The sequence below is a fragment of the Callionymus lyra genome, chromosome 14 (assembly GCF_982586985.1).
Source record: "Callionymus lyra chromosome 14, fCalLyr1.hap1.1, whole genome shotgun sequence".
Taxonomy (NCBI): Eukaryota; Metazoa; Chordata; class Actinopteri; order Syngnathiformes; family Callionymidae; genus Callionymus; species Callionymus lyra.
Window position 1 is genome coordinate 18,588,270 of NC_141831.1, and position 11,365 is coordinate 18,599,634.

The 11,365-nt window shown below is 43.3% G+C and overlaps 2 protein-coding genes across 3 annotated transcripts; both read left to right on the forward strand.

The window, feature by feature from the left end:
- Positions 1-2,089: 2,089 nt before the first annotated feature.
- slbp2 (stem-loop binding protein 2) lies at positions 2,090-6,403 on the forward strand. The gene is made up of 9 exons (XM_087807434.1): positions 2,090-2,184; positions 2,924-3,073; positions 3,557-3,628; positions 4,324-4,401; positions 4,471-4,614; positions 5,214-5,384; positions 5,636-5,762; positions 5,827-5,950; positions 6,047-6,403. The coding sequence occupies exons 1-9, from the start codon at positions 2,126-2,128 to the stop codon at positions 6,109-6,111; spliced, it is 990 nt and encodes a 329-aa protein (XP_087663560.1). The 5' UTR covers positions 2,090-2,125; the 3' UTR covers positions 6,112-6,403.
- A 324-nt stretch (positions 6,404-6,727) lies between these two features.
- fam53c (family with sequence similarity 53 member C) lies at positions 6,728-11,123 on the forward strand. 2 transcript variants are annotated; one of them, XM_087806776.1, is made up of 5 exons: positions 6,728-7,048; positions 8,048-8,323; positions 9,400-9,460; positions 9,573-10,540; positions 10,619-11,123. In XM_087806776.1, the coding sequence occupies exons 3-5, from the start codon at positions 9,454-9,456 to the stop codon at positions 10,910-10,912; spliced, it is 1,269 nt and encodes a 422-aa protein (XP_087662902.1). In that variant the 5' UTR covers positions 6,728-7,048; positions 8,048-8,323; positions 9,400-9,453; the 3' UTR covers positions 10,913-11,123. The 2 variants fall into 2 exon arrangements, with proteins under 2 accessions (XP_087662902.1, XP_087662903.1); XM_087806777.1 differs by lacking the exon at positions 6,728-7,048 and having other exon boundaries at positions 7,562-8,323.
- Positions 11,124-11,365: the final 242 nt, after the last annotated feature.

Genomic DNA, 11,365 nt, shown 5'->3' on the forward strand with positions numbered 1-11,365 from the left:
AAATTGACAACAAATCGAAAAGACCTAATAGTGTTGCCAAGGTTTTGTTTTTTGTAATTTAGCAGATCAGGGGTAGGTTTCCCTGCTACACTTTCTATGGACGTAACAAGATTGTTTTGTGTGAACATTTGTAAGATGTTGGTTTAAATCGTTGAAAAGTAGAGCATCACCCGAAAACCAGGCCTCTACCTAGAGTGTAAAGTGTCAAGACCAAGACTTTTCAGGTTATTGTGGTAATTTTCCCAAATTACACACAATAACTTGCTAGAGTTGAATAACATTAGCATCATATTGGGGCTGATTTTGAAGAAATTCTCTTGTTTAATCTCTGTGGATAGCACTGTATGTGTAATGAGTATCATTAAAGAAAATACATCAATGTACATTACGCTTGCAGCTGGCCCACAGAGGGCGCTGGGGCGCCGGCCTTCCGCCGACCTGGCTGTTTTTTTTTGTTTGTTTTTTTATTTTATTTACTTTGAATATCATTATGAGCAGATGGTTTTTGATGTTTGTAGAACTCTTCACACTGATAAACTATATTATAAATGATGCATTCATGTTCTGTTTATAATCTTGTTTTGTGTCGTCATTTGTCATATTCTGTCTATCTGGGGGCGCTTCTTTGCAGATCCCATCAGTGACGTCACATTACTGTAACTCAGTCAATCATACATCGTCGCAAAAGTAACAGAAAAGCCAATCACCGTTGGTTGCTGGATGGATTTTGGGGCGCTCAAAATAATGACCCTGAAGGAAGCAATACATAATGGTGCATATTTACATTGTGTCACTATCTTGGGTTACCTGACTTGGTAGCGCTCACCATTGTTGAACTTTGAGAACACACGGTTTTGCTGCTTCAATCCCCCCCTCGACATTTTAATTTTACAAGTTTTTGTTTATTATTGCTCTGTATTTGCAGTGCCTTTGTGTTTGTGTTGAGCGGGAAGAAAGTGCCTCTGGTGTCCTGGTACAGAGGACAGGTTGTTAATATACAGTATTCGTTTAAGTTTTTTTTTAATCATTTTGTTTATTCTGATTGGGTAATGAAGATCAGCACTGGACAGTGGTAAAATGGTGATGCCAATGAACACAATTTTCACCTAACACGGTAAAATCTATTTTATTAGAACCTTAAATTTATATCCATCATTATTATTAATCATAAACTGTGAGACTATATTTTCTAAGTTGCAGTTCAGATCTGATTTCTTGATCTTGAGAAATCAATTAAAAATAGTAAATCTGTCACCGTTTCTTTTCATTCGAATGCATATAACTTTTTTTTTAAAGTAAATGTACGTTTTACGAGAAAGATTCATTTTCTTTTCATAAAACAGGGTTCTACTGTGCTAAGGTTGCACGCAAATAATTACCTCCGCCAATCACCTTTCAATACACGATGGGTTAGAAATCGCTGGCGTCATCTAGCGTTCACTGACGTGCATTGCAGACTGATATTACGTCCTATATAGTTTTCTTCCACATGAAATATTATATTCGTCCTAATCTTTCGTTTATTTCCACTGCTTAATACCACCAACATTATTATTATTATTTTAGAACGGTATTAACTTTTTTGCATTCGCAAAATAATTCAAATGTGTTTGTATAGAAAGCACTAATGCTATTATTATTATCATAATTATTAATTTCACTTTGTGTCAAAATGTGTTGATGGGCAATGTTGTGATATAAATCTCCTAGGACGTTTACAAATGAGAAATTCTAACTTTATATATAATAGTTATTGGTTATGTAAAGACCTCTTGATCAGGTAAGGGACCTGGAACCTATTAATATTTACTCCTTCTTTCTGATTTTTTTAAACATTTTTTTATTTGTCAATTATGCATTCCTATCGTTCCATTTGTTTATTGTATGTGTCTTTGGTTAACAGTTCTCCCATTATATACCGAGTATTTAAAAATATGTATCATGATAATTTTTCAGCTTTATAAATATATGGGTTGAAATGGCCGAATTAAAATAAAAACATTTGGATGATAATTGTAAAAGCAGGTGACGCTGCAGCAGACACCGCCCTCCACAGGTGCCACTCATTAAGGTGCTGTGAAAACCAAGATGGCGTTTGACGTGGACAGAAGGCGCCAATCTCAAGATGACGAGCAGCGGACCGGGACCAGAACCGGCTTCTCGGGATCCTCGGTTCTCTTCCAGGTGGGTCCACGAAACGACCCGTTGTCGGGCTTTAGTACAGCGGGTCTCAAACTCATTCAATCCCCTGCTGTTTTATGGTGAGATACGTTAAAGATCTCGTCAGATGAACCAGGAAGTTCTTTGTTTTGGTTGTCATGAATCAAGTACAAATGAGTCCGTAGGATTAGTGAACCACTTTGACACGAGTAAAAAAAAAAAGGTTCATATTTTAAACGGTGAAACAAACGTGATTTTTAAAGAGTCGCTCATTTCGAGATTTTTTTTTTTTTTTTTAAAGAAGGAAATGAGAAACTACAAATTCAGAAAAGGAGATTTCCAAGCAGGGCCGGGTCTAGGCAGGGGCAAGAGGGGGCCTGGCCCCCTCAAATAAATGTTGTGCCCCCTCAAACTTGCATGTAAGTAAGTAAGTAAGTAACAGCACAATGCCCCCTCAAGATTTGTGGCTGCCCCCTCAGACATGCCTGTCTAGACCCAGCCCTGTTTCAAAGGTGTATAAAGGAGTATTGGCTGATCACTTTTTTGGCATTTAAAATAAAACTTTGGTAAACTAATTTCCCATCAGGCCACAGTGGGGGCCCATCTTCATCATTATTCAAGGTCACTCTATTCTCTTTAACATCTATGAACCTCATTGGTTGTTGTCTTATTTTTCCTGGTATCTTCACTACCACCATTCCTCTACTCTTGCGTGTCCATCTGAGTTCTATGGGAGAACATGGTTTGACGGTGCAGGCGTCAGTTTCTGTTTCAGTCCGTGCTCGTGTGTATGTGGCCGCGGCTGGTCTACCGCTGTGTGGACCGGCCTGCCGGACCCACAAATGGACAGAGTTCCCGCTCCAGAACCATGGCTTCTCCCAGGGTGCAGCTCGGTCTACGACAGTCTTGTAAGGTGAGACCTTGGCCGTCCATCTCTTTGTCCTTTTTAGGTCGGTGGTTGATTATTTCTGTGTTTCGTTTAGAGATAATTTGTGTCACTCTTCTTGAGTTTTCATTCCATATAAATAATGCTATAACACAAACATGGATGCAAAAACTTTTTTGCGCGTCATTCTATTGTATTTTTTACTTTCTGAAAATCGGTCCGTGAATATAATTCTGACATTTAACTGGTCGGCAGCCCCAGAAATGTTGTACCCCTGCTTTTGGTCACCGAATAAGTCACGACCGGTCCAAACGAAAATCATTGTTCACCTAAAATAATTGTTATAAATTATTACTGACCTAATAATAATTTAAGACTTGCACTGTGTGGTCAATGGCATAATAAAGTGTCCCCTTTTTACTTATTTCATAACTTGATTTGATTTGTATGATGTACTGGTGGCGAGAGACTTGTCTTGCTGTTGCCTTATCTGATGTGTTCTTGTTGCAGTAACGCTTCTCCAGTGCCCTCACCACCTGCTTATGGCCTGCGCGTCGGAGAGAGATTTGCGAAAAATCGCAGGTTTGAAGTATCTCAATACTCCACCTTAATAATTCATGTGATCACAATGTTCCAAGTGTTTCATTGTGCCTTTTGCAATATATATGCATATTCATGCAGACATTTTATCCTAATTATTCAGATGTTTCTTTATGGTTTTCTTTTTCTTTTTTTCTTTTTTTTGTTTTGCTAGTTGGATGTTATACACTTCCTGGAGGGGCTAAATGATTTATCATATTCCAATCTAAAAGTGAGGCAAGACAGAACTATTGTGAATTAATTAACAATGTCCTCTAATTCTATTATAGTTTATACCTGTTGAATGGGTACATTTCGATTTCCTCTAGCCTTTTATTTGATTAACAAACATCCCTAAACAATCTTCCATATTATAATGTATTGACCTCTTGTTCTTGATGAAAGGCAACGTCAGGATGTATTCTCTTTGAGTTTTTGCAGGCTTCTTGCATAAATTAAAAAATAATTTTAGCTATTTAATCTACTATAATTATAGGACCTGAAGTATTTATTTTCACATTTATAAACCATATCTGCCCGAAAACTTTCTCCATCCCTAACTGAAATATTTGAGTCCTGTCTTAAAGAATCATTGAAAGTAAACTGCAGTTGCACTTCACCTTCTTTGATCCGGGCCTTTTTATTCATGCCAAGTTCATTTTTCTTAACAGGAATTAATTCTAGTTTTACCTCCACAGGCCCTCCATCTTGGAGCGTTGTATCCTTAAAGTGTCTACTAGCAGTATCGCTGTGGGAACCGATGACTTGGACAAGAGGTTGTTGAAATTAGAGTTGTGTTTTTTGTTAGGCATTTTGAGCAACCTGTGATTTCTTCCTGCTGTCAGGACTCCACTCGGACGCTGCTACTCTCGCATGCCGGATCCTGCCAACACCGAGACAAACGCTGCAGTTCTGAAGCGACGACAGAAACAGATCCAGTACGGCAAGAACACCAGTGGTTACCAGAACTATCTCCAGCAGGTGCCCAGGTGAGTATTTGACTTGACAAACAACATCTTGTCTTAAGGACTACAAATCTTGTATCTTTCATATAATTAATTTTCTCTGATCAAAACAGATTACTAACCCTGCACATTCTCTTGTTTGTATTTTAATGTATTTGGTATCATTGAGGTAAAAACATTCAGAACTCTTTTTAAACGTTCAAAACTATTTTTAACCAAATCCCATGAAAAGTGAAAATTGGCCACTAGATGGAGCTGTTGGTATGTGGCATAACTTTAGTTTATAGCGGAACTAGTTTTACTCTTTGGCCAAAACCTGATAAAATTAGGTCGGAATGTTTCTAACATTTTTTACATAAACGTAGTTTATGTTGAAGTAAAGTGATAAAATGGGCATTTAATCGAAATGACATTGAGCTATGGCATTGCAAGACTAAAGGGTTACTCTGCCCAGTTCTCAATTGTTTAAGACTTGATGAAACTCTCTCTGAATAAAATGAGAACGTATTTGATACAAGCCGTTTGCTCTTTTCTTGCATCCAAGTCGATTAATGGTGTCTTTCGAATGATCCTATAAAATGATTTGTAGGGTTTTTTAACTTGTTTTAAAATTCCATCTTTAGACATCAGCGAGACCCTAAGCTCCACCCCTCCACACCAAACAAGTACAGGAAGTATAGCAGGCGCTCATGGGATATGCAGGTGCGACTATGGCGGCGGGCCCTTCATCTGTGGGACCCTCCCAGCGAGACCCGACCTGGTGAGGCGGACACGATGGACCCGGTGGATCAACTGTAAGTTTTTAACTTCTGCTACGCTACAGTTTCATCGAGGGCAGTCATGATGATGTCCGTTCATAATTTAATATACTTTTGAAATTTAGTTTATCTTGTTTTTGCTGCATTTTGCAAAGATCTGAAGTGTCTAAGTTTCTTTTGATCTATTTAGTTTGTAGGGCAGTTTGCTTGGTACAATCGACTGTGTTCCACATAAATGGAAAATATTCCAATATTTTTCCTGCCAATTACTGTCTTTGTTTCTGCAGTCAGAACCAGCTTTCACAAATGACCTCTGACCTCTGCGAGGATGCCATCTTTGAGGAGAGGGGGGCTGAGCTGCCTCTGGACCTGATGGTATCAAGGCCCACCTTGCAAAATTATTCTGGATCACAGGTGTGTTGAAATATACGTGTTTCAAAACCAGAGCTCTGCTCACGTTTGCATTTCACCTCAACAGAGTCTTGAGTTGAACCACCGGCATCCTCGCTCTCCTCCGGGTCTGGGCTTCCCGTTCAGGAGTCAGCTGACCAATGACAACATGGACTGGATCCGCTTGCTACTGGATATGGACCAAACCCAAGGTGAGTGACTGAGCAGGACTGGAAACTACTGACCAATCTGCTATGTGTCACAATCCTTGTGAAGGTCAACACTAAATACAAATCTCTTCCTTATAGATTCTGTGTCTGATGACCAGCAGGTTCCAAATTCCTCTGACACAATGTACTGGACCCCCTACTGAGTGCATGGTTTTTCTGGATGGGATGCTGGGGTGTGTGGGGGTCAGTGGAGCTCTCCACGATTCACAACTTTTTCTTTTTTTTTCTTTCACTTATTTACGAAAATCCTCACTCTTTGGAAAGAAGTTGCTAATTTCTTCACTAATTTTCTTAACAAATCGCGTTTTTGAACGTTTGTCACCACATCACTGTTGAGCTCTGCCACGACCCCCGCCGCCCCCTTTTCTGATGAGTGCAGCAGATTTGTTGATTTTTGGGGAGGGCTTCTTTTTTTGTGTTAATTTTATTTGTTAATTTGTGCTTTGAATCATGCGAACAAAGCTCTAATAATAAAGTTGTAAATAAAATTGAAAATCTATTTATCTTGTATTGATTTTTGTTTTTGAAATCCGTGAAAGACTATCTCCTGAAGAATTGTACATTTGATTATTCCTGAGGTGGGAACTGCATTTATACATGGCTGGAATTAATTTATAAATCAAGGATTTAAAGTAAAAAAAAAAAAACTTAACATGACCATACAATGGTGGAAACGTCAAATGGGGGGTGACGTAAGTGGTGTTGTCCTCACTACATTTCCCAGCATGCACCATCTCCATCCTTTTCTATCGAGGAACTCGGTAGCGGGTCACGCGCCTACGCTCATGGACGCGCAGCCCTTCCCGTGTCCGCCACCGTAACTGTTATTGATGAAAGCGCGTGCACGCATGCATCTTTATTATTGTGTCCTTACAATAATAAAAATTAAAAAAATCCATTGACCCAAGTTCGGTCCACTTGAAGTCCGGGAACCGTGCAGTATCCGTTGCCCCTGTTCCGATTCATTCGGGCCGGTTCTGATTTGGACGGCAACGCGGTGAGCTCTTTAATTGACCGAAGGCTGCCGTTGCATCCGTCGGCGGCCGAACACCGCGACACTCACTGGACCCGAGCGTTCAGGTAAGCGGCGCATCATATGGTCCATTTGTAAACCGCGTGGTACCGAAGCGATGTGTACCGGAGGAGGCGCAGCATCCAGCCGTGGTTCCATCATCCTCTCGTGCCGTTAGACGCGCTCCCAAGGCCGACCCGGACGCCGATCGTCACCAGAAAAGGAACAACAGCAGGTGTTTGGGTTATTATTGTAACTGGGCTTTTGACGGTTCGACTAAAAGGTTCGGATGTATGGAGCGTCGGGTGGGAACATCCCCTCTCATCCGGACTGTTGTTAGCTGCCGCTGCTAACGCTGCTAGCCCGTCTCCGTTAGCTCGCCCGCTCCCCACCAATGGAAGCGGCCCTGTGGACCCTGTAGTAGCGGCTCCACAGCGGCCCGGGTCGCCTCGCCGCATCCTCCCGTTCCGTGATTCCACTCTCAGGGTGTCACAGCGTGTCCGCCCCGGCGTGCGTGCGGTCGAGCCGGGCCGGTGGTGCGTGTAGCTGCTCGGAGCTGCTTAAAAAAATGACATATTTTTTGTTCCGACCTTGACGCTTTAAGAACAACAGAGCTATCCGTGGAATCATCCACGACTCGTGCGGTCTGTGCGCGAGCCGGCCTTTTTTTTTCAATTCATGTACAAAATCCAAAACAATCCCAAGGTTTATTTCAAATATGTATTTAAACGTGTATTGTTTATTTATATGCAACGCTAGCGGGTTAGCATCCACCCTTAGAATTGAATGGGCGTCAGTAGCCAGAAGCTAACGTCACCATCCGCAGAATTAGACGCACGAGGCTGAGTCGGAGAGTAAAATTCTGAATGAAAGATTTATGGTAGAGGTCATGAGCAGTTGTGCAGGTCACTTGAGGTAGTCTGGCTCATTGATGTAACACTGGTCTGCTCCACTTTTGAGTCCATGCAGGTCAGATCCGTCCCATTTTTTTTCTTTTTTTTTTACCCCCCCACTTGTTCCCCGGGATGTTTACGTCCCCACGTAACTGTAATTTCTGCTTCATCCAGTTGGTTTGTCGACTGACTCAAGATGTCTTGGCAAGAGTGAGGGTCGTCCTAAAGGTGTGAGGAGGAGGAGGCGGCGGCGGCGGCATCTCTTTTTGGTTCCTCTTCTCATCCTCTGAAACTGACAGTTCCGACAATCAGGTGTGGCTCTTTCCACCTGCCTCCACGACCCGCCCCTCTTTCCCCTGCACCATGATGTGGTTGCACTGCTGGTGGAGCTTCTAAAAAAGTCTGGAGGGTGACTCGGAGCCCCCGGATCCCCCGGGGGATGTCTACCAGGTGAGTGGCTGTTCACTTTGGTCTGCACAGATCTTGGATCACATTTTGCTTAAACTTGCAGTTTCATTTCACTATTGTTTACTCGTTTGTATTTAATTTAAGTTCCAGTGTTTTAATCAGATGCCCTGAAATGTTGTCTTTTTATGCATGATGTCTGTCCACACTCTTGCTCCTATAAGCTGTTAGTGTAAAACAAAAATCTACTCCTTCATTTCCTCATTTTCCCAGAATGCAAAACATATAATTAATATTGAGACGTTAATAAAAGTATGGAACTGCACGCTAAAAGTTTCTTTGTGTTTTGAAGCATTTCATGTGTTTTGTGAACCGGATCCCCCAACAATGTTTTTTTGGGGGGCCTTGGGATGGTGAAGCTCAGAAAACCCTGACATAGAGCAACAACCACTGGAGGGTTACCATTCATCCCTTTGTGTTGGTTGTGTGAATTCAAAATGATAAATGCTGATACAAATAATTGATTTCCTAAATTGTGGTAGTGAGTCACGTGACCTCTGGGCCAGAGGAGACACCAAATTCGATCGAGTCAAACCCCTTTTGTCAACAAGCTTTAATCACATGTGACCAACTCAAACTCATTTTATGGTACCTTCTAAGTCAGTGGTCCCCAACTCCCAGGTCTGGAACCAATCCTTGAGACATTTTTTTTCCAGGCCACACAAAAAGAAAAATAATTATATGCTCTTTATTATTACTGCCTTAGAGGTTTTTGATTCATACAGAACACCATCAGTTGGCCGTGAATATAATCCTGACATTTTGGGGTCGGGGACCCCTGCTCTAGATGGTTGGCCTGAAAGTCAAAGATTTTTGTTAAGGTTCCCTACAAAGATGCCTCTGTTTTGGATAACAGATTTTGTTTGGGGGGAAGGAGGACACGTTCAGATAATTAAAATAAATAATTAAAACACGATATAAAAATAATACTTCCTGTTAGATATAAATATAAATTTGGTTTTGCCCAAAACTTGGACTGCTTAGGATATGCGTTTTTGAGTTTGACACACCAGTATTAGAATGGAAATACATAATATGATGTGATAATACTTTGTGTGCAGCCCCTCCTGGACCAAAATAACCACGAGGACCACATCTTGACCTCTGATGGCTTAATGCCCGGTGAGTCAGCCATCAGGACCCATTCAGAAAATATTATATTTGGGGTTTTTAAACCTTAAACTTTGGATATTCAGCGGAAAAAAAGTAACCCATTGCATGTATGTTTACACAGAGAGCAGTTACTGGCAGCTCTGTGCAGCTGCCAAGTCCAACCTCCAGGGTGGGCTGTTAAGCTCAAGTTTCCCTCCTGGCCCTGGGCCTCTGGTTCCCCTGGATGCTCACCTGCAGGAGGGGGGCGACCCCCTGGAGGATCCGTCCTCTCAGCCACAGCAGCACCGACCTCTGGCCCCTAGCAGCTCGGCGTCAGAGTTGACCCACCCCGGTGCTCCGGTCCCACTCGGGCCGCCTCCTCCGCCACCACCTAAGCGCCATTGCCGATCACTCTCGGTGCCAGAAGACTTGTCGCGTTGCCGCTACACATGGCGGCCCAGCGCCTCCAGGGTCTGGACCCCTGTCAGCCGCCAGCAGTACCATGGAGGGGTCACTGGTGCGGGTGCAGGACCGGGAGGCGGAATGACTAGTGGTGTAGCAGTGGGCGGCGGAGCCTGTCCACTGCGTGCACCCAGTTCATCACTGAACTCTTCACTACACTCATCATCAAGTCCAACCTTCTTCAGCTTGGCCCTCTCCCCAGACTCTCCACTGCCCTGGACCTTCCCTTGGGACCCTAGTGAGGCAGCTGCAGGGGGCGGAGGCTGTTGCTGCTTTTTTCCCTCCCCTTCGTCATGTTCCTCTTCACCATCCCCCCTCCATCCACCGCCTCAACGCAGATTTTCCCTCTCCCCAGTTCTCATCAGAGACTCGGCGGCAGCTCCCTTCTTGCCCCCCCCACCTGTGCCTAGCCAAGTCCCGCCACCAAACTGTTGCAATGTGACTGGGGCAACAGGGGGTCCCGTTCCCGCCTCACCCTCTTCAGCATGCAGTACTCCGTCGTCCCTGCGCCGCAGCCTGCCACCTCCTTTGCCACGTTGCCACTCGCAGCCTTGTGACCTTCTGCTACTGAAGCCTGGACTGAAAAGACGACGAGACCCAGAGAGACCTCGTGCGCGCCCCCTGCTGGACTTTACAAAGATGACTCAGGTGAGCTGTGCCTTAAGTTCTACTATTACTACTAAATAACTAGTGAATTAATTGTGTACCTGCTACTCTTACACACAGACACGCAGCATCGACCCACAAGTCTTAGAGCGGGGCGTCGCAGGGAGGATGGCGTGCAGTGGTGACATCTACATGGGCGACTTCAGGCGTTCCTGCTCACCAGCAGAATGTTTAGGTCGGAGCAGCATCGGTCCTCTGAGCGAAAGCGACGAAGAGTGCAGAGAAGAAGAAGACGACGATGACGACGACGGTGAGGGGGAGGAGCCAGCCGGCGAGCGAGAGGGAGTGCAGCAGCAGCCTCTGTTTGAGCGCGACTGTACAGAACTGGACTTAAACCTAATTGAAGAAAACTGATCAATTTGTAAATAAACATTGTTTTTAAATGAACTTTTTTTTTGAAGATCCCTCCTTTACTTCCTGGAAAAAACAAGACTTGCCCCCCCCAACCCCCCTTTTTACTATTTCAAAGAGAGGCTCTCAGGAACAGCTCCTCGCCAGATTTCCAGACGACAGCGATGATTTGACGACCCTCAACACTTCACTGCAAACACATCTTCCAAAATAACCCACTCTCAATGGGTGTTGCTAGACCTTTGGAGTGACACGCTCTTTTTATCTCGATTCTTGTGCACACGGCTTTCTTTGCAATCAATTTGTGTCATCAACACAGTAGAAAACTAAGCACATGAATCGCCAAATTTTGAAATGCAGATAATCCAGAGAACACTGGTTTCCGTTTTGAATCCAGACCTTTAATTTGTTCCTAAAGTTTATGGACTGGTTGCTTTCACTTATAAATGGGGAAAC

What these genes read in the sequence shown, in the direction of transcription:
- fam53c (XM_087806776.1), top strand. An exon ending in ACTTTACAAAGATGACTCAG is followed by an intron (nt 10,541 to 10,618) that starts GTGAGCTGTGCC and finishes TCTTACACACAG; the next exon opens with ACACGCAGCATCGACCCACA.
- slbp2 (XM_087807434.1), top strand. Translation starts at nt 2,126, where the DNA reads ATGACGAGCAGCGGACCGGGACCAGAACCGGCTTCTCGGGATCCTCGG. An exon ending in AAAATTATTCTGGATCACAG is followed by an intron (nt 5,763 to 5,826) that starts GTGTGTTGAAAT and finishes TCACCTCAACAG; the next exon opens with AGTCTTGAGTTGAACCACCG. An exon ending in GGATATGGACCAAACCCAAG is followed by an intron (nt 5,951 to 6,046) that starts GTGAGTGACTGA and finishes TCTTCCTTATAG; the next exon opens with ATTCTGTGTCTGATGACCAG.